This window comes from Esox lucius, chromosome 13, assembly GCF_011004845.1.
Source record: "Esox lucius isolate fEsoLuc1 chromosome 13, fEsoLuc1.pri, whole genome shotgun sequence".
NCBI classification, from domain to species: Eukaryota; Metazoa; Chordata; class Actinopteri; order Esociformes; family Esocidae; genus Esox; species Esox lucius.
This window is the reverse complement of record NC_047581.1, coordinates 12,415,387-12,441,374: the sequence shown is the minus strand read 5'-3', so window position 1 is coordinate 12,441,374 and position 25,988 is coordinate 12,415,387. Positions and strand designations below refer to the sequence as shown.

The following is a 25,988-nucleotide window of genomic DNA, read 5'->3' as shown; positions in this document are numbered from 1 at the left end:
ACCCTTTATAAGATGTTTAACAGCAATATTCGTAGGTGAGTAATTATCAAGCTACACGTTTAGGGGCACCAATTTACTTTCATGTTTTTAACTGCTGCAACAATCAATCCAATGGCAAAACCATTTAAACTGTGGGGTTAGTATTGATCTATAGCACTCTGTTTAATTCCATAAGACCTTTTTACTGTGATAAGCTAAAGTTGTTATTGATTGGCAGCACTCCAACTGTTGTTGTGGCAATGAGCAGAATAATGAACTATGAGGAAATTATAGTCCTGAATGTTTCCTAATTCCAGTCAGTTATCTGTGTACAACAATAAGCCTGAATCCATTTCCAACTTTCCATTTTCATGCCCTCTTCAAGTAGATCACAAATCTGTTTTCCAAGATATCTTTGAAATTCAGAAAAAATCAGCTCAACATACCTTTCGTAAAAACAGTAACATGTTATACCTCCTCTCATTCTTTCCCTTATAAAACTAAAGTGAATCACTGATCAGGGGCCGGAATATTTTATTTGTGAAAATGTTTTCTTTGTCATGTTATGCTATTGTTCACGTTGTGACATGGGTCTGACATACATTTTTGCCATTTGAAAGAACATTTCCTGTAATATTACACATTATGCTCTCATGTGGTTGGGGGCAACATGGAGGTTGGGGTCCTGAAGGGGATAAGCCATGTACAGTGGGGCAAAAAAGTATTTAGTTAGCCATCCAATTGTGCAAGTTCTCCCACTCATAAAGATGAGAGAGGCCTGTAATTTTCAACATAAGTACACTTCAACTATGAGAGACAAAATGAGAAAAAAAAAATCCAGAATATCACATTGTAGAATTCATTATTTATTTTAATGAATTTATTGGTAAATTATGGTGGAAAATAAGTATTTGGTCAACAACAAAAGTTAATCTCAATACTTTGTTATATACCCTTTATTGGCAATGACAGAGGTCAAATGTTTTCTGTAAGTCTTCACAAGGTTTTCACACACTGTTGCTGGTATTTTTGCCCATTCCTCCATGCAGATCTCCTCTAGAGCAGTAATGTTTTGGGGCTGTCGCTGGGCAACAAGGACTTTCAACTCCCTCCAAAGATTTTCTATGGCGTTGAGATCTGGTGACTGGCTAGGCCAGGACCTTGGAATGCTTCTTACGAAGCCACTCCTTCGTTGCCCGGGTGGTGTGTTTGGGATCATTGTCATGCTGAAAGACCCAGCCACGTTTCATCTTCAATGCCCTTGCTGATGGAAGGAGGTTTTCACTCAAAATCTCACAATACATGGCCCCATTCATTCTTTCCTTTACACGGATCAGTCATCCTGGTCCCTTGGCAGAAAAACAGCCCCAAAGCATGATGTTTCCACCCCCATGCTTCACAGTAGGTATGGTGTTCTTTGGATGCAACTCAGCATTCTTTCTCCTCCAAACACGACGAGTTGAGTTTTTACCAGAAATTTCTATTTTGGTTTCATTTGACCATTCTCCCCATCCTCTTCTGGACCATCCAAATGCTCTCTAGCAAACCTCAGACGGGCCTGGACATGTACTGGCTTAAGCAGGGGGACACGTCTGGCACTGCATGATTTGAGTCCCAGGCGGCATAGTGTGTTACTGATGGTAGCCTTTGTTACTTTGGTCCCAGCTCTCTGCAGGTCATTCACTAGGTCCCCCCGTGTGGTTCAGAGGAGCCTCTTAAAGAAGAATTTACAGGTCTGTGAGAGCCAGAAATCTTGCTTGTTTGTAGGTGACCAAATACTTATTTTACAGAGGAATTTACCAATAAATTCTACAATGTGATTTTCTGGATTTTTTTTTCATTTTGTCTCTTAGTGTTGAAGTGTACCTATGATGAAAATTACAGGCCCCTCTCATCTTTTTAAGTGGGTGAACTTGCACAATTGGTGGCTGACTAAATACTTTTTTGCCCCACTGTATGCTTGTTCATTTTTCTGGCCCTATCACTGATAGTAAATAAAAGTTATTTAACAAAATGTATTAACACTCATATGTGTTTTCAGTTGTCAGATCACACGATTACAGTTCCCACGCAGTGGGCTATGGTCTTAAGCAGCGAAGTGAAGAACAATATTTCGGCAGACAGCATACACACAGTCATGCACACTAAAAAACTCACACTCGCACACATATCCGCAGTACAAACACACACACTACAGCTAACTACCCTTCCAGTAATCATCTCTTAAGCCTGCTCTCTTACTCTTGCCACATACTGTGAAACAAATGAAAACCACAGTTGTTGTTCCATGGCGATAAGTTGTTCATCTTTGTCTGGAGCTCAAATACAGTATCTGGTATCCTAGTCAGAACCCCTCTCTATCAGAGGGAATTATTTTAACATTAAACATTCTTGTTATTGGCAATCATTGAAGGAAAATGGGTTTGGCATTTGATGCCTGAAAGCACCAACAAAGTATGCTTGACCAAGAAGAGGATTTGCTGTCAACTGTTTGAGGATGTCACTAATTAAAGTTTATCGGCAAAAGCCAATAGAATCAATCAAAATGAACACACCTCCAGCTTTGCCTGCCCTCTATTATCCAAGTTCCCTGGTCCAGATCTGGAATCAGTAAAACCTTACTCAACTGCCTGTCCACCACTGGAGAGGGTCCTTAGATCAGTGTTCAGGGGCAACGTCAGCCTTCTACAGTACTTATCCATTCTCACTCTGCATGTTTTCACTGTGCTTGAGAAAATGATTGAGAGTTCATCTAAGATCTGTGCTTAGCCTCCCTTGTAGCTCAGCAGGAACTGAAAAAAGCTAACAAAACAAAAATAAGTATCTAAATGTTTGCACTAAGTTGCTGTTGTATTAGGAGACAGAGAAGACATAACTGCACGCACCTTGATCCAGGGACCCAGGGACACTGGACGCAGAAACCGGAGAAACAGATTCAAATACAGTGCATTTGGAAAGCATTCCGTCCCCTTCACTTCATCCACATTTTGTTGCATTAGTGTCTTGTTCTAAAACGGATCTTTTCTCCCCCCCTTATCAATTTACACACAATAACCCACAATGAAAATGCAACAACAGGTTTAGAAATTGTATATATTACAGCTACATAAGTATACAGACTCCTTCACTAAGTTCTTTGCTGAGGCACCTTTTTTATTGATTACACCCTCAACGCTTCTTGGTATGAAGCCACAAGCTTAGCACTGGTGTATCAAAGGAGTTCCTCACATTTATTATACATTCTCTCAAGCTCTGTCAGATTGGATGGGGAACGTCGCTGTACACTCATTTTCAGGTCCCTCCAGAGATGAATTTTTTTAAATATACCTTTATTCACACAGGCAAGGCATTGAAAACTAATAATGTTTTTACAAGAGCAGCCTACATACAATATCCACATGTTAAAATATGAAACAAAACAGACATGAAAATAGGACATACAATTATAATTTTGATTGACAGAAACCTTTTTCTGTGTAAATGTGTAATCTCTCGCATCGCTTTAAACACATTTATTGGTACAGGGTATTTATGCCTGAGTTCATTTAGCAGCATATTCCACTTCTGTGAGGCAATAAAAGTAAAAGCAGTTTTACCTCATTTAGAGGCTATCCTTGGCGTATGAAGTATTAAACAATCCTGTATCCTTGTTCTATAATTAGTTGTTAAAGTCAATAAGAGCTGTGATATGCTGGAAGTTTCTACAGTGGTGCCTGTAAATAAACAAATAAGTGCTTCCCCAATTTCATCCAATTTCACAATGATGAACAGCACCTAAGGGTTTAAGTGTAGATTCTGCATCTTCAGAGTCTGTGTCCCAAACATAAAGGTTACCAGGACGATCTTTCTCCTGTTACCAAAAGACAGACAAGCTCTGTTTAAATATAGTAATCCAGTCTTGATTTTCAATTTCTTTATTAACTTGGTGATGTGATGTGTCATTAAGGCAAATATCAAGATATTTATAACAGATAACTAGCTGAATTTGCAAACTATAGCAGTAATTCGAAAATAATTTATATCTGAATTAGGACTGTTGCCCTTCCATAACAACAGAGTTCTATCACTTAGATAGTTCTGAAAACATAAACCACAATTAACATGTAAGCCAAATGACCTCAGCTTGTTATTTAAAAGTGAATGATCTACTGTTTCTGTAGGGCTATAAACAAGGCAGCACCGCTCAGCTTTTGTCAAGTGCTCTGGTAATATCATTTACAATCAGAGTGGTCACAGTCACAGCATTGTGTCCTGTCCTAAACCCTGGTTGATGTTGATTCAAAATAACATTTTTCATTCAATGAGGTACTTGGCGATAATCTCTAAGGTTACTAGAGTCTCTCCCTTATGGAGTGGTCAAACATGAGCAGTTTCCCATACATATAAAATAATTCCAGAGCTTAGTTAAATAAAAAATATGGGGCCCTGCACTTGCAATAAATGGTGCTGCATATACAAGTAAACCTGACTCCAGTTAGTCAACTGTCCACGTGGGTTTACTTGAGTCATTAGCTAGCAAAGCATCCTTCACCTCACTCTCAGAATAAATGTGAAAACAAAACATTGTCTATAGTTTTGTGAGATCTCATGTATATCAACAACTGCACCTCGCTCCATCCCACAGGGAATAAGAACAGTTATTTCAAAAATAAAGCCAAACAAAATAAAATGGTGATTAAATGCATTAATAATAGCCTCTTTATCGGTAATAGGACCGCTAGCTAGATGTTCAGTTGTGTTCAGGTTCTTACTTAGACACTTAAGGTCATTCGCAGACCTGTCCAAAGCTGCTCCTGCATCGTCTCAGCTGTGTGTACAGTGTCATTGACCCGTCTTAGGTTATGAACGCTCTGGAGCTGGTTTTCATCCAGAACACTGCTCTGTTCATCTTTCACTCAACCCTGACTAGTCTCTCAGTCCCTGCTACTGACAAACATCCCAAAGCATTATGAGTAACATTTTTATTCCCCTTCCTCAGATTAATGGATCCTTATATGGATAGGTATGTGCTTTTCTAAATCATGTCCAATAAATTTACCAAAGGTAGACTCCAATCAAGTTCAAGAAACATCAAGAATCCATGGAAACAGGATGTACCTGAACTCAATTCCGAGCGTTATAGCAAAGGGTCTTAATACCTACCGAAGCGTGATATTTGTGTTTTAAAATTTGCTAAATGTCGAAAAAGTGAAGGGGTCTGAATACTTTCGGAATGCATTATACAGACATGCTCACATTTGTTGGTACCCCTCCACAAAAAATGAAGAATGCACAATTTTCCCTGAAATAACTTGAAACTGACAAAAGTAATTGGCATCCACCATTGTTTATTACATATTTAATAGAAATCAGACTTTGCTTTTTAAATTTGGTATTCAACATAATATTGTAAATAAGAAAACAAATGAAAATGGCATGGACAAAAATGATGGGACTGCTAACCTAATATTCCGTTGCACAACATTTAGAGGCAATCACTGCAATCAAACGTTTTCTGTAGCTCTCAATGAGACTTCTGCACCTGTTAACAGGTAGTTTGTCCCACTCCTCCTGAGCAAACTGCTCCAGCTGTCTCAGGTTTGATGGGTGCCTTCTCCAGACGGCAAGTTTCAGCTCTTTCCATAGATGTTCGATAGGAGTCAGATCAGGACTCATAGAAGGCTACTTCAGAATAGTCCAATGTTTTGTTCTTATCCATTCTTGGGTGCTTTTAGTTGTGTGTTTTGGGTCATTATCCTGTTGGAGGACCCATGACCTGTGACTGAGACCAAGCTTTCTGACACTGGGCAGTACGTTTCACTCCAGAATGCCTTGATAGTCTTGAGATTTCATTAAGGCCTGCACAGATTCAAGGCACCCTGTGCCAGGCGCAGCAAAGCAGCCCCAAATAATAACCGAGCCTCCTCCATGTTTCACTGTAGGTATGGTGTTCTTTTCTTTGAAAGCTTCATTTTTTCGTCTGTGAACATAGAGCTGATGTGACTTGCCAAAAAGCTCCAGTTTTGACTCATCTGTCCAAAGGACATTCTCCCAGAAGGATTGTGGCTTGTCAATATGCATTTTAGCAAATTCCAGTCTGGCTTTTTCATGTTTTTCTTTCAAAAGTGGAGTCCTCCTGGGTCTTCTTCCATGGAGCAAAAAGCGACGGATGGTGCGATCAGAAACTGATGTACCTTCACCTTGGAGTTCAGCTTGCATCTCTTTGGCAGTAATCCTTGGTTCTTTTTCTACCATTCGCACTATCCTTCTGTTCAATCTGGGGTCAAATTTCCTCTTGCGGCCGCGCCCAGGGAGGTTGGCTACAGCTCCATGGACCTTAAACTTCTTAATAATATTTGCAACTGTTGTCACAGGGACATAAAGCTGCTTGGAGATGGTCTTGTAGCCTTTACCTTTACCATGCTTGTCTATTATTTTCTTTCTGATCTCCTCAGACAACTCTCTTCTTTGCTTTCTCTGTTCCTTGTTCAGAGTGGTGCACACAATGATACCAAACAGCACAGTGACAACTTTTCTCCATTTAAATAGGCTGAATGACTGATTACAAGATTGGAGACATGTGTGATACTAATTAAATAAACAAATTAGTTTGATATATAACTATGATCCAGTTATTTATTATATTTTCTAAGGGGTACCAACAAATGTGTCCAGGCCATTTTAGAATATCTTTGTAGAATAAGCAATAATTAATCTCTTTTCACAGCTTCTTTGCTTTATTCTATGACATACCAAAGGCATGCAAGTATAAATGATAAAATAGCTTTTAATTTCATCACTTTTCAGGAGGAATTAAGCATTATTTCAATGAGCTATAGGTGTACCAACTAATTTGAGCAGGTCTGTATATGGGCAAGGTTTGACTGAGCCAGATGTGAAATCACAGAGAGTTCATTATCCTGACTGACACAATGAAATAAGGACAAGGACATGGAATCTCATAACGTGGCTTATTACACATAGAAAGAATGACCCTCAACAGTTAAAAAGTTTGGAATTATTATTCATTTTGCACTCTAATTAGCTACTCAATAATTAAATTACAATTACATTCACATAGTTTATTTTGATTAAAACTGCTCTTTGTGAATGCTCTATACAAAGTAATTTATTTGGCTATGCCTTTACAATCAAACCAACTATGAAATCAAAAACCATTCTGAATTCCTCAAGGTGAATTTGTGATTGGTTTTGCCATACACCCGACCAAAAACCAGTGCTAACAACTACAATTGACGATGTCTCTGATTGGCCTTTCTAGATGTAATTTTTGAAATAATCTATTTATTTTAAGTGAAAAGATCTGTCTTTGTTTAACATAAAAAGCACATGATTATCAATCAGGCTTATTCTGTGCTGCTCTCTAACTAAGATATAAATGCATCTTATCAGTATTTTTTGTCAAATCAAATTCTCTAGCACAAGTGTTGAGTGCACGAAGCAGACAGAGGATTTAGAGCCATGGTTCTCCATGCACAAGCATCTCTGGTACCATACTCTCATTTTGTCATAATGTCATATGTCTGCACTGTGATTGGCAGGTTCAAGTGCTTACAGATGAAATGGGGCCCCGTGCTAATGAATAGGCCCCTGATTGCAGGATTCCTCTTCCTGAATTACAGTGTAGCTCCGCTGATGAGCAATTACATTTACAGTACCTCTTGTCCCTGCTGCATATTCACAACCCAATGGAGCTCCTGCTAGTCATCAGCAAACTGATCAGCAGCACTTAACAGCTTTCGCAACAGGCAACAAAAGTCTGTACCCGCGGGTGTTAAGAGAATCTTCGTCAGCTTCTTATTTTTTCCTAGTTCTAATTAGTTAATTTTGGAAGTCTCCGTTCAATTTTCTGGCTACTTTTTATGTAGGCGCATTATACGAGCAACTTTCAAGAATAGCAAGAATAAAAACAAAACATTTCCATTGGATACATTAGACCCTCTAACACGCCGTAGATACTGATGATATGTTGTATTGGGGTCTCAAAAAGAGTGCTTTAAAAGGATGGTGTGGTAGAAATGCATCAGTCTGTAGACAAATCTAAAAGGCTTTTCTGTCAGCCTAACCCAGAGTATTCAAACTGGATGTCAAGAATAGTACTGAGATTCTCAGTGATGCAAGTCCACCACAAAAGATGGGGTGAGTGTAACATTTTTAAGTATCAGGGATTTGTTTTTGTTGGAAAACTACAGTTGTACATTATCGTCATATTTGAAGTATTTCTGACATGTGGGGTTATACATCAGCCTCTTGTGTGACACAAGAAAGAAGAAATGTCTTCATAAAAGACTTAACCCGTCTCAGCATTCTGGACCACAAACCAACTGGCAGAAGGCCAGTGGTAAAAAACCAGACCACGAGAACGTAGTAGTAGATGTTGCATAGCAGAGCATTGCTGAGAAAAAAAGTTGTATATTTAAGGACAATATGTTGAATTTAAAAGAGTAAAAGCATTACGGTCATTTACGGTCATGTATTTTTATATGCGAAGGAGAAATGTGAAAATCCTTTAAAATGTGCACAATGTGTTAACAATAAAGTTTTGGAATAATTGAACATGTAAATCTTTTTTTACTGTAGCACAAAGCGACTAGGTCTACACTAGTAATTACATTTTGGAAAAATGTATTAGTCATTAACAGACACTCTTTTCCAGAGTGACTTATAAATAGTGTGTTCATCTAAACTAAGATAGCTAAGTAAGAATGCAACATATCACAATCGTGTCAAATACATTTTCCCTCAAAGTATATATCAGCAAAGTTTGTTTTAATAGGACAAGATGTGCCTTTTCCAGGGAGAGAGTTGGAGGTGCTAGGAGAGGGATTTAAGATACTCTTCAAAGTCACATTGAAACGTACAGACGTAAGTCGTAAACCACTACTGAGGAAAATGTAGGAAATAGCTAATACAAATGATTCTTTCAATTAAATATAAACCTTCGATGTTAGTCAAAAATGTGTTTGTTTGTTAGGGTGACAACATCAAACTACAGCAGCACTTCAGTGTGATTAATGAATGGCTACACTCACCGCCCTATAATTCATTGCAACATCTTGGAAGCATCAGCCTGGTTGTGGCTGGTGTATTGTAATGTATTGGCAGGAAAATGGAGAGAGAGAGTCACATGGGAACCTGGCATCTGGAAGACTTGGGGTGTAGACTGTTTCCAAACAGCCTTTTAGTTTTAGTATACTGTATACACCACTGCCCCCTCTCAGACCAACGGAATGAGAAATCAGTGTCATTTTTCTGTTATTTTAGACTTACAAATCATTTTTCAATTATACTGAATTCAAATACAGTTATATTATTGTGGCTTGCAATTTCAGAAAATAAATGCAATTGCTCCTTCTTACCACTGAGTGACACTGTTTCTACAGGCCAAAGTGAATCTCCTACAAACATTTCATTTGGGGATTTCAATGGGATATATCTCCATTCTTCACAGTGTTTAGGGATCAACTACTATTTTCTCATTGAGCTCCACTACTGTGGAATGATCTGCCAATTAAGGTTAGAAATGCAAACTCAGTGCAAACTTTCAAGTGTCTACTAAAAACTCATCTCTACAGCACTGTTTATAATTAGGTGTAGCCTGGCCCGGGGGCGTGAAGGTGACCAGTAGGCTTGATACTGTCCACCCTAGCTGTCTTGCCAGGTGGGCTCTCGTCGCCACTGGGATGCCCTCCCTCCAATGCCTTTTGGGGGAAGAGTCACTAGCTTGTTGTTGACTCTCTGTTGCGCACTTGTGCAATTGGGCTGTACGCTGCTGGCAATACTCGGCCCTCATTCAGGGGGGTTGCGGTTGGTGGGTGTCCCTTTGGTTGATTCCTGGCAATGTGGGTGGATTGATTTGCTGCCTGTTGGGCCCTGTCCGGGGCCTCCCCCAGGTAGGGCCACAGTGTCACCGGACCCCCCGTCTCAGTTCCAAGGTGTTACACTGCTATATTATTGTGCTGGGGGATATGAGGAATGCACTTTTTTCAGTCTCCTCCGGTTTTACATTTTAGGAGGAGATGAGGTCCTGTTCCACACCTGCGGATTACCTGGTTTGGGGGGCCCGTTGCTGTCCCTGTCCTTGTCCACCTGGTCATATTTTTGACCTAGTCTAAAATCAAATAGACTCTGGATTTAGCCCATGCAATTTATTAATTATTCCAATTGGACTCTTAATATCTCACCCGGGCACAGCCAGAAGAGGACTGGTCATCCCTCTGAGCCTGGGTCCTCTCTAGGTTTCTTCCTAAAATTTGGCCTTCTTAGGGAGTTTTTTCCTAGCCACTGAAATTCAACACTACTGTTGTTTGCTCCTTGGGGTTTAAGGCCGGGTGTCTCTGTAAAGCACTTTGTGACAACTGCTGTTGTAAAAAGGGCTTTATAAATAAATGTGATTGATTGATTGATTTACAAGCTATCAGTTTACAACTGTATGAATTCCAGATCTTAAAATCTTAACTAATTATCCTAACAATTTATTAGAAGAAATTAGACTTCCTCATGCAGTCAGGACCAAGTCAGTAAATAGCCCTGATTGTATCCACTTTTTGACATGTATTCAAACAGGGCCGGTTCCAGCCTTTCGGTTGGGGGGGTCCCTACTTCGCAGACATTTTAGTGGCCACCCTCTCAGCAGCGATGAGAACATTAACATTATACTACGGCTGTAAGCCGGAAAATCAACAACTATGAGTCATCTTACATGGAGGGGGAAGCACACTGACATTGTGGTGCCAGGATGACTACTCTCCCTCAGTGTCAGAAAACAAAGGAGAGGATTGTTGACTAGAGAACAGAAGACGGAACACGCCCCAATAAACATCAACAGAGCCACAGTGAAGAGGTGAATCAGTTGAAAGTTCTTCAGCATTTACATAATCAAGGACATGGAAATATTCACTAAGACTACAGATCTGTGGTTGCCAGTGACAAGCAACCGCGGATGGTCTCCATTCTTTTTCTTGAACCATTAAGAGCATTCTGACCAGCTGCATCACGACCTGGTGTGGAAACTGCTGAGCGCGCCACCGCAAGGCTCTAATGCAAATGGTGTAAAACATCCTTGAGGCTAAGCTTCCGCCCATCCAAGATCTCTATCCAAAGTAGTAGCTGACCTAGTCCAGCAGCATTATCAACACAACCTAGACGTACACTGTTAACACGGTTAAAATTAGACAGACCTGTCTGTAATGGAGCAGGGGATACCATACAGAGAGGTTCAGAGGGTTTGTATTTGAAAGCCTTACACAGCTTAACACTTGAACTGCACCAATTGAACAGATAAATCCACTCACCCAACCCACACACAGAAATGCAAATGTTCTTTCCACAAGTCTGCTTTGCAACTGTTGCTGCTAGATGCTATTTTACATTATTGGTCCTTTTTTGACATCAGCAATCTTTAGTAACCACTGAAACGTGCAATGCTAATATAACATCTGAGTAGGAATGACTGGAGGTCAATGCGTCGAGGCAGGTGCCCTTCGAGGCCAGTTGGGCTTGGGCCACAATCACTACAAGTTTAGGTACCTGGCTAGACTAGGAAGGAATAAATGAATTGCCATTGCTAAATGTCAGCTACTTTCATAACAAACAGACACGACAAGATTTAGGTAGTTTACTATTTCTCTTCCCAGAAGAAGTTTGAGAACCTGACTGAGTAAAACCACCATACATATGTCGGTTGATTGGCGTCCCTCTAGCAGACTAGGGCCCTTAGCAACAGCTCATGATGCTTATGCCTGGAAACTTAAAAGACATACTACCGAAACCTTGACTCACAATGCCAAGGTACTTTATGTCTCTTAACAAGCTGAGCTCAGCTCCATCCCAACCACCTCCCACTGTTGGCAATGTTTTAGAGGTTTCCCAATCTTCCCGCCTAAGACTGAACCCTTCATTCCGACTTCACCGCTGCTAGGGTTGGTGGAAATCCTCGTCGTTGACCTAAAACGTTGAGGTTTCCAAGTATCCTGTTTGGAGGACATTCATTATTGCTTATTCCTTCCACATTTTAGGAATCCTCTGACTAGGTTTTCTTGGAAATCGGGGGATTTCAGTTAAAGCGCCAGGATGTTGCAACCTGACTCTCTGGCCTCCCGGGCCCTCGGCCCGTCCTCAGGTGGAGCAGTCGTATCGAGTTGCCCTGAACTGTGTCATGGCTCAATGGGATCACTGTGCCGAGTTTGTCTTATTCATACACAGCTGCCCCAGCTGTCCATTGTAGCCAATTAGGTCAGACAGGACAATGATTTTAAAGAGGATGCCATTACTGAAATTTCAAGCAAAGTCAGTGCTGCTGTTCCGCTGGTAATACCACACAATGGATCACGTCCGTGATTTCATCGTCTTACTTTAACCCCGGCATTATTGTTCACCTCAACATTTAGTGTCACGTTAAACTAACAAATATACATCTAGGGTTTCTTTGTGCCCAGTTGGTTGTGTGTCATTTCAATGATGGGATGATTTGTTTGGAGGTGAGAAATAAGAGCTCTGCCATTGATAAATATTGGAGGTGATTATGATAAGGACGCAGCAAGTGTTGTCTTCCATAGCGACTCTTGTTCACCAACCCTGGGGAGTCACATTACACTCTGTGAGTGGAGCGTTTTGATTGGACGCATCTAAGGAGGCTCCGCCCCACACACAGCTAGTTCCACACCCTTTTCAATGATCCACGGATTCTTATGCAGTCACAACTGTCACCTGTAATTTAAAGGTCAGAGCCTATCACACCACAGACAACTTTCAGAGGACCTGCATCAGGACATATATATGTAAGTACTTAAAAAAAGTTCATAATTCTAAACCTTTTGATTATTTATTATTATCATGTGATCTGAAATGGACAGGTTAACAGTATTTTTGGTGTATGCCAAACATCTTTTTCTTTTCACTTCTTCCATGTGGATGAAAAACTTTGAACACAGTTCAGTTTTACTGAAATCTATGTGGACTGAGAGTTCAATTTAACTGATATCGGATGATTTTAAACATTCTGTATTGCTTGCTAAACAAATACTAACCAAGAGTTTATTGTATATCATTAAAATGTGCATAAAATGGGTATAAAGTGGGTATAAACCCTAACATCCGTGTGACCTAGTCCTCCTCTTGTTAGCAGAATAGTTAAGGATACAGAATGTCTGCATTTGCAGCTTCGCCAGGGAGGGATAACTTAAAAACCTCTACTCTCTGCTCCACACTGACCCCGTGCAGCAGAAACATACCATGGCCTCCACATTCTCTATGCGAAACTACTCGGCCCGCCAGCCTTCCTTCTCCAGCATGTCTCTGAGAGACAGCAGCAGCAGACGGAGCCGTTCCAAGGCCCCTGTCTCCTCTATGTCTTTCGCCAACACCCTGTCCCTCTCCCGCTCCCTTTCCATGGGCAACGGGCTCAACGTCCTGGGCACGCTGAACGGCCGGGGTGGGGGGGGCTGTGACAAGGAGGCCATGCAGGGACTGAACGACCGGCTGGCCAACTACCTGGAAAAGGTGCGCTCTCTGGAGAGATCCAACGCTGAGCTGGAGCTGAAGATTAAACAGCTGATGCTGGAGCGGGCCCCTAAGGGCCATGATATCGAGGGCATGATGGCCCAGGCTCACGCAATTGGACAGGAGGTCAGTGGCCACCATGTCATAACCATAAGAAGGGGATGATATGTCATCAGTCAGTGAATGTGTACCATTAGTGGTTAAAATACACTTTGGTTCCTTATGGAAATTTCCATTGATCTTAAAAAGTCCAGGACTAAGCTTAATCAGTGGGAATTTCATTTTAGTCCAGGACTAGGCTTAATTAGTGGGAATTTAATTAGTGGGACACATACATACTTCATCTTTCATGGGTTTTAGTGTCTAACGTTGAAGTAAATCCCCCCCCCGCTACTCCTCAGATGAGAAAGAAGACCCTGGAAAATGCACGCATCATGCTGGAGATTGATAATGCCAAGTTGGCCGCAGATGACTTCAGGATCAAGTAAGTGCCCGCACTGAGCGGCTTTTCTTTCACCTCTCATTCCCCAAGATTCACAGGGAAGCTCTAGACTGTGTGACACTTTGGATAAATGACCCCTCTGTCGGGACAAGAAATAAGAGCCTGTTCCCACGGTTTTCACGGACTGAAAGGAAGTCATCAGTTAGCACTGGCCATGATGGATAGATAGAGCCAGGGACATATCATCCATTACAGAGGTGTCTGTGGTTGACAAGGTGGGGCATAAAGCAAGAGATTCCAGTGTACAGTCTATGTCACAGCCCTTATGAATTCACAATGTATAGATGGTATACAGTCAAATGTACAATTTGTGCTGACAGAGGTTGGTTACATGTGTGTACGTTTGTGTGTGTCTATGCTTATGTGTTATGACTGTGTAACCATCTGGGTGTAGATGGGAGTCTGAAGCCACGCTGTGCCAGTCTGTAGAGAGGGACTGTCTGGCTCTCAGGAGGGCCAAGTCCGACCACGACCAGTTCGTGGCTACCTTGAGAGGCGAACTAGGCAGCTTGAAGGAGGAGCTCTTTTTCCTCAAGAAAAATCACGACGAGGTGAGAGCCCTATTCCATGGGTCAAAAGCTCAGTGTCATGTCCATTCATTACTCATGGGTATTTACACATCAATTAAATCCCGTTACACATTGTTAAACTGGTTTTGGTTAAGTGAAGGGCTGCTCCAGGAAATATTAATTACATCCTCAAAAGATCAAAAAACAATTCAGTTTCCTTATGGCATTTGTTTGTTAATAAGAATAATGTTTCAAGATTTTGGCTCAGGTATTTCTTTTTAAACTTGCACAGGTTTCCATTTGGGACGGGAATAGAGTTTCCCTCCCCAAGGCATGTCAAATGTCCTTAAAATATGATCATGTTTGAATGACCTCACCCTCTATTCTCTGTAGTGTCTGATCCTACTGACTACAGCAGAGATCACATGAGGGATTCAAAACACCTCCTTCCTGTATGTATGTATATATATACAGCAGGTAGAGTCATATGAACTGACAAACAGGTTCTTTCTGCCAGGATGCAAACAATGATTTGTTTTCTGTTCCAATTTCTCCAGACCACATTAATACCCATGCTACATCATACCAACTGTCGTTCGGGACCCGCTTTGCACAAAAGCACTCAACCATTACATTAAAAACTTTAAAAAAAATAATAATTTAAAACGTAGAAAATCCAACTAACAGTGATGTAAGATTTACAGATGGTTTGCTGAGGTTTCAGGTCAAGATGGACTTTGGGGGAAAACTCCCTAAAAGCCCTATCTTCACATCTATAATAAACTATAAATTGAATTCTGGTTTAAAACCACCAGAAGCGCTCCCATCCTTTGATGGCGACCCCCCTTAAAATACTCAAACAAAAGGCCAAGCCTTCGAATAGCACATTCACCTGACACTAACCAACCAACAGAGGTTCATAGTAAAGCTCCAATCTGTGACAAACACTCTCTGTCCCTGTAGGAGATGGGCTCTGTGAAGGCCCGTATGTCCAACGGACAGGTGAATGTGGAGGTGGACGCGACCCAGGGTCCAGACCTTGGGTCCATACTGTCTGAACTGAGGATGCAGTATGAGGGCATCGCTCGCAAGAACAAGGAGGACTCAGAGACCTGGTACCTGAAGAAGGTCAGTGTGACATCCGGCGTGGCAATGATGGAGATCTCAGCTCGACCCAGTTGGACGAACAGTAATTGTTAAGACTTAAGAATTATTTCTAAATTATCATCTGTGCCCTCTCTCCCCTATTGGTGGGGGCTCCCTATCAATCAGAGGCCCCTTAGCGTTCAGGGGCCCCAAGGGGCCGCTTACGTCGCTCATGCCTGGAGCCGGCCCTGGCATAGTACTACGTTCTGATAGATGTCCTTGTGACTGACTACTGGCACAATGCAAGTCATCTTCAGGGTCTCTCTTTTTATAAACAGTGTTTATAATTGCATGATCTAATGTGTGTGTGTGTTTACGTGTCTGCCTTTCGCAGCTGGAGTCAGTACAGTCCGAGGTGAAGGAAAGTGGAGAGGCACTGCGCTCTGCTAACAGTGAGCTCATCGAGAGACGGCGCTTCCTACAGGCCCTGGAGGGGGAACTGGACAGTCTGCGCAAGCAGGTACCATAGCCGTCCAAATGTCCCCTCCCCTCAGTAGACACCCGCTTTCAGTCCGGACACACATCCTTTTCCGTCCCCTTCAATTCCCCAGGTCTCTACCAATTCTACTCCATTAAATCAGAAGCTAGGACAAAATCTGTCTGGAGTTTGAAGATTCTTCCTCTTTGTGCATCGCTGTAAAATGAGCGTGCATCTGCCACGGCGTCACAAACGAACAGTGCCACGGCGTTACAAACGAACAGTGCCACGGCGTTACAAACGAACAGTGCCACGGCGTTACAAACGAACAGTGCCACGGCGTTACAAACGAACAGTGCCACGGCGTTACCAACGAACAGTGCCACGGCGTTACCAACGAACAGTGCCACGGCGTTACCAACGAACAGTGCCACGGCGTTACCAACGAACAGTGCCACGGCGTTACCAACGAACAGTGCCACGGCGTTACCAACGAACAGTGCCACGGCGTTACCAACGAACAGTGCCACGGCGTTACCAACGAACAGTGCCACGGCGTTACCAACGAACAGTGCCACGGCGTTACCAACGAACAGTGCCACGGCGTTACCAACGAACAGTGCCACGGCGTTACCAACGAACAGTGCCACGGCGTTACCAACGAACAGTGCCACGGCGTTACAAACGAACAGTGCCACAGTGCACACAGGAAATGTTGCTCTGCTCTCCTGAATGGAGGTCGACAAATCAACATGTCGGGCAAAGCCAGACAGGTGAAGGCCATGTCTGTGGCTCCCTCGGTCATGTGGAAAGGCAGCTCTATACACTGCCGCGGAAGTTAAATAAGCTGCCCTGGCCTGTATACGTGAAGTTAAATAAGCTGCCCTGGCCTGTATACGTGAGGTTAAATAAGCTGCCCTGGCCTGTATACGTGAGGTTAAATAAGCTGCCCTGGCCTGTATACATGAGGTTAAATAAGCTGCCCTGGCCTGTATACATGAGGTTAAATAAGCTGCTCTGGCCTGTATACATGAGGTTAAATAAGCTGCTCTGGCCTGTATACGTGAAGTTAAATAAGCTGCCCTGGCCTGTATACATGAGGCTGAATAAGCTGCCCTGGCCTGTATACGTGAGGTTAAATAAGCTGCCCTGGCCTGTATACATGAGGCTGAATAAGCTGCCCTGGCCTGTATACGTGAGGTTAAATAAGCTGCCCTGGCCTGTATACATGAGGTTAAATAAGCTGCTCTGGCCTGTATACATGAGGTTAAATAAGCTGCTCTGGCCTGTATACATGAGGTTAAATAAGCTGCCCTGGCCTGTATACGTGAGGTTAAATAAGCTGCCCTGGCCTGTATACATGAGGTTAAATAAGCTGCCCTGGCCTGTATACATGAGGTTAAATAAGCTGCCCTGGCCTGTATACATGAGGTTAAATAAGCTGCCCTGGCCTGTATACATGAGGTTAAATAAGCTGCTCTGGCCTGTATACATGAGGTTAAATAAGCTGCTCTGGCCTGTATACATGAGGTTAAATAAGCTGCTCTGGCCTGTATACATGAGGTTAAATAAGCTGCTATGGCCTGTATACATGAGGTTAAATAAGCTGCCCTGGCCTGTATACATGAGGTTAAATAAGCTGCTCTGGCCTGTATACATGAGGTTAAATAAGCTGCCCTGGCCTGTATACATGAGGTTAAATAAGCTGCTCTTGCCTGTATACATGAGGTTAAATAAGCTGCCCTGGCCTGTATGTCTCTACGCAGGTGGACGTGTTGGAGGGAAACCTGGGAGAGACCAGCCATAAGTATGCTCTGGAGATGGACCGTTTACAGGCCACACTGTCTCTGCTGGAAGAGGAGCTATCCCAGCTGCGTCTGGACATGCAGCGCAATAAAACCGACTACGAACAGCTGCTACGCATCAAGCAGAACCTGGAGCTGGAGATCGCCACCTACAGGCGGCTGCTGGAAGGAGAGGAAGGGTGAGTTTTATTGAATCATTGATTTGAAATATTCGCACGTTTTACAGATCGCAAATGAAAGAGCACAAAGAGACCAAGAAATTATAAGTACGCAGAGTGAGATTCGCTCGCCTTAGATTTGAACATAGTGTTGGAAATGTTGCTTATTGAGAGGGGGGTGACTTTCATTATCGTTAGGACCTGCTCTCGAGGCGCCAATAGGTTTGAACTGAAAGTTGATCCTGAGTTTTTAGATTTCGTTGACATCATATGATCATGTTGAAATACACAACATATGTAGGAGAGAACGTTATCTATGTATTTGTGTTTGGATGCTGGCCAGGTTCTCTGTTTGGGACACATTTTGTGGTAGTGGTAGACATCTGTTGTTATGGCAGCAGGCGATAGTTGCTGTGGTAGCACCTATGAGCTGCTACCGAGGGCTCGGTTCTACTTCGGATATTCGTTATCCAAGTCCTTGCATATTCATTTTCAAAGATCGTTTGGATCACTTGAGGACAGTGGATATGAGTACTTGGCCAACCCTCTTGATCTGATTTAGTTATAGTGTGCACCAAGCTATGTACCTTGGTAAGAGGTCCCAGACGACCGAGGCAACGTCCACTTCTATGCCTGTAAAACATCTCTCCAGTGATCACCTCAGGCTCATGCAAATTCATTCTTACTGTGTAATTACAAACATACAGCACTTTCCTGACACAACACATAGCCCTTAATATAGTCATATAGACTCAATTGGTGGGGAGATACATGTTATTAAGGAATCAGTCTGTTTCTTGGTGAAATGGTATATAAATTAGATAACACAGGGCAGATGACACAGGACAGATAACACAAGGCAGACAACACAGGGCAGACAACACAGGCCACTGTATGTATGTACTTGGCTTTCTTCATTTCGGTGTAACTAAAGTGTTTTATTGATTTGACTTTCAGGATCAAGGAAATGCCTCCTAAAAGTAAGTATATTTAAGTAATAAGGCCGAAGGGGTCTTTTAAACCATTTTATTAAACCATTTATTACACTCATATTTTTTCAATTATTGTGAAATTAAAAGTATGTAAATTACAAATACAAATGTAATAATTATATGACTCTCCAACCCCCAATCTAGAGCAATCCTAAATTAGCTTAGGTTTAACCAATCACCTTTACATTTACACACCTCAGTTAAAGTGTTTGCAAAGCAAATGCTCAACTACAAGGACAAAAGAACTAGAGGACAACGTTATGGAAAGACAGATCAGGGGAGAATATGAAAAGATTTCACCAGTCTAGAATATCCCTTGGAGCATTTTCAAGTAATTATTAAGAAATGAAAACAGATTCGGGAATATGTCACCATTCTTTACAGTTTCAGCAATGACTTAATTGCTGAAACTGTAAAGAATGGTGACATATTCCCGAATCTAAGATTGCAAAGTTGACACAGACTTATGGCTGATTATTTCCAAAACTGCTTCCACCAAGTATTAGCTCAGGGAAGGGAAGACTAAACTCATTTATATTTTATTTTTGTATCTTAAATTTACACTTTTAATTCACAACAAAAAAAAAATCCCTCAAAAAAGTGTGGTGTACGGGTTGCAAAAAAGTAGAATAAAATCTTCATTGTAACGCAAGAAACACAAACATTACATAATGTGGGGAAAATCGGAAGCCTGTGTATAGAGGCTTAAATTTACACTGTCTTTAAAATCACTGCAGCCATTTGAGAACAGTTATTAATGTGCTGACAACTGAAACTGTGTGTCTGTTCTGCGTTGCAGAAGAGCCTGAGGTGAGGACCAGGAAGATTGTCAAGGTGGTCACACAAACCATGATCGATGGCAAGGTGGTGGATGAATCCAGCGAGGTGGAGCATATTGAGGAGAGGAAGAAATGAGCTTAGTTAATCTTCATTCGCTTCATCATCAAACATACACAAAGAGAGCCTTTGCTCACTAAATTCTGGTTGGAAACACGTATTTGGGAAATGTCAGTTTTTTTTAACATACTAACCGAACTGAATAGGGACGATGAGAGTCGACTAAGGAACCCACCGAACGTCAATATTTGGACATGCGGTAACTGTAAACAGCTGTGATTACGTAAATATTTGGGACACATTTTCGGCATCTTTTTTTTGGTGCATTTTAATTGTTTGGAAATATTGTGTGGTGAGTGTAGGCTTATTGTGAAATAGAAAGTGTGTGAGCAAAAGGCCATTAAATATCCTCACTCCAGCAGAGCCTGCAGCCTACTGGTAATGTTCCCAAATTCGATACATATAACTCCTTTAATCTGCCCCCCACATATTTGTCTCCCCTCTGTCATTTCACACTCTCTTAAGTGTCAAAATACCCTAAAACAGATCTTTAAAACAAAAGGGATTCCTACGTTACATCAAGCTGACCTTTTTAACTACTGTATACTGTATATTCATAGCCAAAACATAATTCTGCATACATTGCATATAAAGTGCCTAAAAAAATGTATAGAAATGAAAAGGAACTCTGTTAGCAGTCGGCATAAGAAGACGTTAATTTCACCTAAGATATTAAATAAATGATGTACTATATGTATCTCAATGTATTTACATCTGTCATAGTGGGTTAACATGGCTCCATAAATAACCTATGGAAGAAATATCAGGAATTAATAAAGAATGGCAATGTCTGTGGATCTGCCTGTTATTTGATCCATTAAAGCAGCTTGAAAGGAGGCAAAATTCAGCAACAGATGTAACAGTAGATAAAGGATCTGAGTTGCAACAAGCCTACTGTATGTAAAAAGAGGATGGAGGATAATTACCTGCGCTGAACATGATCTGCACATGCACAGACTATTCTAAATCTTTAGGGAAATAGATCCTTATTTTCTAAAGGTCTGAGAAAAGACTGACACAGAAAGCCAGAGACACAGAATAGAAATTAAGGAGAGGTATGAAACTGAACTAGAACAAGAAAGCAGAAACTAAAACACCCAAATTACAGTAGTATCAGATGTCAAGCCTTTGTGTGTGAGTGAGAGTGAGAGAGAGAGAGAGAGAGAGAAAACGTGAATGAGTGAGCCAGGGTGAGAGAGAGAGACTGATATTTAGTGAGATGTTGTTTTGTCAGCTAATCAAATGGAGATTAGCTGATTCAACTGACCATCTAATCCTTACCATTCGCTCACCATCACTTCATTTTTAAAAAACAAATTTTTTTGCAATGACCACTGTGACACCCTTGTCAGCACTGGCAGGCAGTACAACAGTGTTAATGTTGTGAACAGCTTTGTATTGTCCTCTGTTGCTGGGTTACTGTGGGACCTATAGACTACAGGACAGATCAGGTGTCATGCCACATATAGCCCATATCCATGCTACCTTCAGCTATACCAAACCAATAGCTTGACAAGCTTGTCCAATCTTTCCATCTGCTATTTTGACTCACTCTTATTGACATGGTTGATCAGTTGAGAATTTGGCCAGAGGTTTTATCCCACTCTATATAATAAGGCTATGTAACATAATATCTGTAATGTACACACAGTTCATCTTTTGTTTCTTCAAAGCAACCTTTTCTACCCTTTCCCTTTGTTGGTGATCTTACCATTCAGTCTGTAATCACAAAGCCAAGGCGCTCACTAGTGTGTGAAGTTCCCCATGGGAGTGTGTGTGTACTTGTGGCCCTACCTTTTCAGGAAGAGAATTCACCAAAAAGGCGTTGACATTACATGAAGACATGAAACATGGTGTAAAGTCCTTACTATTTCAAAGGTCCTGACATTTCAAAATGTTTTGGTAGAAATTAGGTTTAGGGAATGGGGTTAGGTTTAAAGTTGTATTTAGGGTAGGAGTTTAGGTACGTTTCAGTTATAAAAATGCATTATTGAAGTAGGGTTAGGGGTTTAGAAAAATACGCTGTTGAATTAAATTAATAATTTGTCTTGAAACGTGATGAAATCATGCCATATGTGTGTGTGTGTGTGTGTGTGTGTGTGTGGGTGTGTGAGTGTATACCAGTGTGAGTTGAGGTGAGCTTATTTATAAATAAAGGCTAAAAAAGGATTATGAATGGCTTTGTCTGAGTCATATCGTTGGAGAACAATTGAACAGAGACAACAATAATGTCATATGGGGGATGAGATTATGCATGATAATGTCATGGAGGGGATGTGGTTATGCATGATAATGTCATGGACAGGATGTGGTTATGCGTGGCCTTCATTTATGAGTTCACACATGTACACATTTTCTCACAAACACACACACACACACAGAATATAAACTGAGCGTGGACAAATACACAAAAACATTAGCAAACCAGTACATTTCAAATCAGTACTGTATGTGGTCACTCACTTGCAACAGTGTACGTTTTTCAGACAAAAACACCCAAATGTACAAGCAAACGGAAGCAATTAGAATGGAAGGGGGAAATATATTTCTTCCTAAAACTTAATCAGAAATCTAATAGCCTTAACCTGATTCACACCGAAAATAATTTAATACGTAGTGTTAACACACAAGGACATGAGCGGGTCACTATTTGACAAATCTGAAACACAAACCTTCCTGACCAGGAACGAAACAACACTATTGGGAGTATAAATGTATGCAGTAATGGAACAGGAATTATTTCCTTCCCCTTGTGAAGAATCTCCCTAGTTTTATACAATGGACTTTATTCTGTTGTATAAGAGGCTTGCTCCTCTGGTGGCCAAGTCTGACCTGTGTTATTCAATGCTGAATTCCACCAAACTTGCATTGCTTCACTGTATCTCCACAGTAGCTTTTATCCCATATTGTTAAATCAATAAAACAAACAACCTCATACTACAAAGGTCTACCACAGAGTCAATATCCCTTTAGAAGTAGATGCTTCAGATTACTAAGAAGAATAGCAATGATTGACTGAAACATTTGGCCAAATGCATCTTATTATCTTTGAATGACATCTCTGAGACATTGTCACAGGTACTGGGTGGGTACAGCTAGGTATATTACAGCTTTATATTACACATTATACAAGAATTTCCCCTACTACTCTGCTACAAATGTGTTTACAAGGGTTTAAGCAAGGTCGATAGTTAACAACAGGACAAAGGATAATAATAATAATACATTACATTTATATAGCGCTTTTCAAAGACGCTTTACACTACATACATAATAAACAACTATGGATAGTGCAATGAGACAAACGGTAGCTAACAAAACAAAAACAACAGTCTCTGTGCAGAGACTACTGCAGAGAAGTTTTCAATTTGCAGTGGTCTCTTAATTTTAACCATTCTGTTCCTCACTCAAAACCTTCCTTTTCAACTTTTTGGGAAAAGAAAGAAAAAGGTGTTTGTTCCCGGAGCTATATATAAACCTATCAGCCATAACATTATGACCACATGCCTAATATTGTGTAGGTCCCCCTTTTGTCTCCATGGATCAAACTTGTCTGTACAGCACATCCCACAGATGCTTGATTGCTCTGTGGTCCAGTTCTGATGCTCACATGCCCATTTTAGGCGTTTTCAGCAGTGGACAGGGGTCAGCATGGGCACACTGACTGGTCTGAGGCTACGCAGCCCCATACACAACAAACCGCGATGCACTGTGTGTGCTGACACCTTTCTATCAGTACCAGCAGTAACATTTTCAGCAGTTTGAGCTACAGTAGCTCATCGGTTGGATCGGACCACATGGGCCACATGGGCCACACGGCCTCCCCATGTGCATCAATGAGCCTTGGCCACCCGTGACCCTGTCGCCGGTTCACCGCTTTTCCTTCCTTGGACCACTTTTGATAGGTACTGACCACTGCAGACCGGGAACACCCCACAAGGGCTACAGTTTTGGAGATGCTCGGACCCAGTTGTCTAGCCATCACAAATTGGCCCCTGTCAAAGTCGCTCAGATACTTGCACTTGCACATTTTTCTTGCTTCTAATACATCAACTTTGAGGACAGAATGTTCACTTGCTGCCTAATATATCCCACCCACTGACAGGTGCCATGATAACGAGATTATCAGTGTTATTCACTTCACCTGTCAGTGGTCATAATGTTATGTATGATCAGTGTATAAAAGTAAATAAAATGATCAGTTTGACAAGCATAAAAGGTCATATTTCTTGTCAAATCAAGCCGATAATTAACATTTGAAGTATTTCATAGCCTTTTTTGCTCATGTAACACACACCAACGCATGGTGAAACTATAATGTTCTTATCATGAATGGTCAGCCCTAGATGGTTTACAAAAGCAGAGATGTGGTGTTGATTTTGTTATAGTTTTAATAAAAGACCTTCACTTTAAGGAGATTATTTTAAAAGCATATCTTTTTTATGTATATTTTCATAACAGACCAGAGAAATGTTTTCCACAACTAAAAATGTCTAATGTATAGTTCTAATAATTGTGTCCTTCAAACTTTGGTTTCAACAAGGGATTTCCATTTGCAGCAATTACAGCCTTGCAACCTTTGGCATTCCAGTTGTCAATTTGTTGAAGTAATCTGAAGAGATTTCACCACATACTTCTTGAAGCACCTCCTACAAGTTGGATTGGCTTGATGGGCACTTCTGTACAATACGGTCTAACTGCTCCCACAACAGCTCAATAGGGTTGAGATCCGGTTACTGTGCTGGCCACTCCTTTATAGACAGAATCCCAGCTGACTGCTGACTGGTGTGCTTTAGTTCATTGTCCTGTTGTAGGAAAAATGGCTCCAATCAAGCGCCGTCCACAGCGTATGACATGGCATTGCAAAATGGAGTGATCACCTTCCTTCTTCAAGATCCCCTTTACCTTCACAGATCTCCCACTTTACCACCTGATCACAATGCCTCCACAATGCTTGAAAGATGGGGTCAAGAACTCCTCCAGCATATTTTCATTTGGTCTGTGTCTCATGAACCTTCTTCTTTGTGATCCAAACACCTCAAACTATAATTTTTTTCCATTCTTCCTCTGTGCAGAGTCTGTGTTCTTTTGTCCATCTTAATCTTTTATATTATTGGACAGTCTGAGATTTTCTTTGCAACTTTGCCTAGAATTCCAACTCCACCTAACATGACCTGTGTGATGTCCATTTCTCAAACTAGACACTGTAATGTATTTGTCCTCTTGCACAGTTGTGCACCAGGTCCCGCCACTCCTTTTTCTAATCCACGGGGCAGGCAGGCAGGTCAGAAGGCAGGCTACTAGACACGCAAAACAGACGGGAACAGGGCAAGGGGAGAGAACGGGTAGGAACAAAAGTAGTTACCTTCGGTCGCTAGGCAAAGGCTTGGCACGTCCACAACAAACAATACCTCACAACCGAGTGGTGGTGGAGGACTGGCTTACGTAGGAGGAGATAATGAGAAGCAGGTGTCAGTATTCTGGCGATTGTGACCTTGACTGGGAGCTGCGTTCAGGTCCACTACACCGTGAGGGCGCAGTGGTGCTGGGGCGTTACGAGGACCTAACACAGATATGTCCTACGGAAACAGCAATGATGCCCAGCCTGCCGCCTCTCTCCCTGACAAGCTCATCTCCTATGCACGGTTTGAGGTGACCAACACCATTCCTTCAGTAAGGCTTGCTGAGGACCAGGACGACTGCACTTGTCCCTAACCACGGCTGACGTGAGGAGAGTATTTTAAAGAGTGAACCCTCGGAAGTCACCAGGGCCAGATGGCATTGCAGGACGTGTCTTCAGGCGGTGCTCTGACCAGCAAGCAGAGGTTTTCACCTTGTGTCCCCTCCATTGCAATGGTCTCTTCATTTAACCCTTCTGTTCCTCACTCAAAACCTTCCGTTTCACCTTTTTTGGAAAGGAAAGAAAATGGTGCAGTGGTCTCTTAATTTTTTCCGGAGCTGTATGCTTGTATTCATGCCAGTAGTACCGTCAAAATATTACATATTTTAATTATCCCTCTTTTATCTAAAGATTCACCTTAAAGATGAATCCAACAGCACTGGTCACAAACACTGTGCTGCT

The 25,988-nt window shown here is 41.6% G+C and overlaps 1 protein-coding gene across 2 annotated transcripts; it reads left to right on the top strand.

Moving 5' to 3' along the window:
* The first annotated feature begins 12,673 nt into the window (after window positions 1-12,673).
* On the top strand, window positions 12,674-20,701 carry krt1-c5 (keratin, type 1, gene c5). Of its 2 annotated transcripts, none has more exons than XM_010876162.4 (9): window positions 12,674-12,758; window positions 13,201-13,605; window positions 13,881-13,963; window positions 14,376-14,532; window positions 15,454-15,618; window positions 15,971-16,096; window positions 17,821-18,038; window positions 18,975-18,997; window positions 19,809-20,701. In XM_010876162.4, the coding sequence occupies exons 2-9, from the start codon at window positions 13,213-13,215 to the stop codon at window positions 19,922-19,924; spliced, it is 1,281 nt and encodes a 426-aa protein (XP_010874464.3). In that variant the 5' UTR covers window positions 12,674-12,758; window positions 13,201-13,212; the 3' UTR covers window positions 19,925-20,701. The 2 variants fall into 2 exon arrangements, with proteins under 2 accessions (XP_010874464.3, XP_010874465.3); XM_010876163.3 differs by having other exon boundaries at window positions 12,690-12,758; window positions 13,204-13,605.
* Window positions 20,702-25,988: the final 5,287 nt, after the last annotated feature.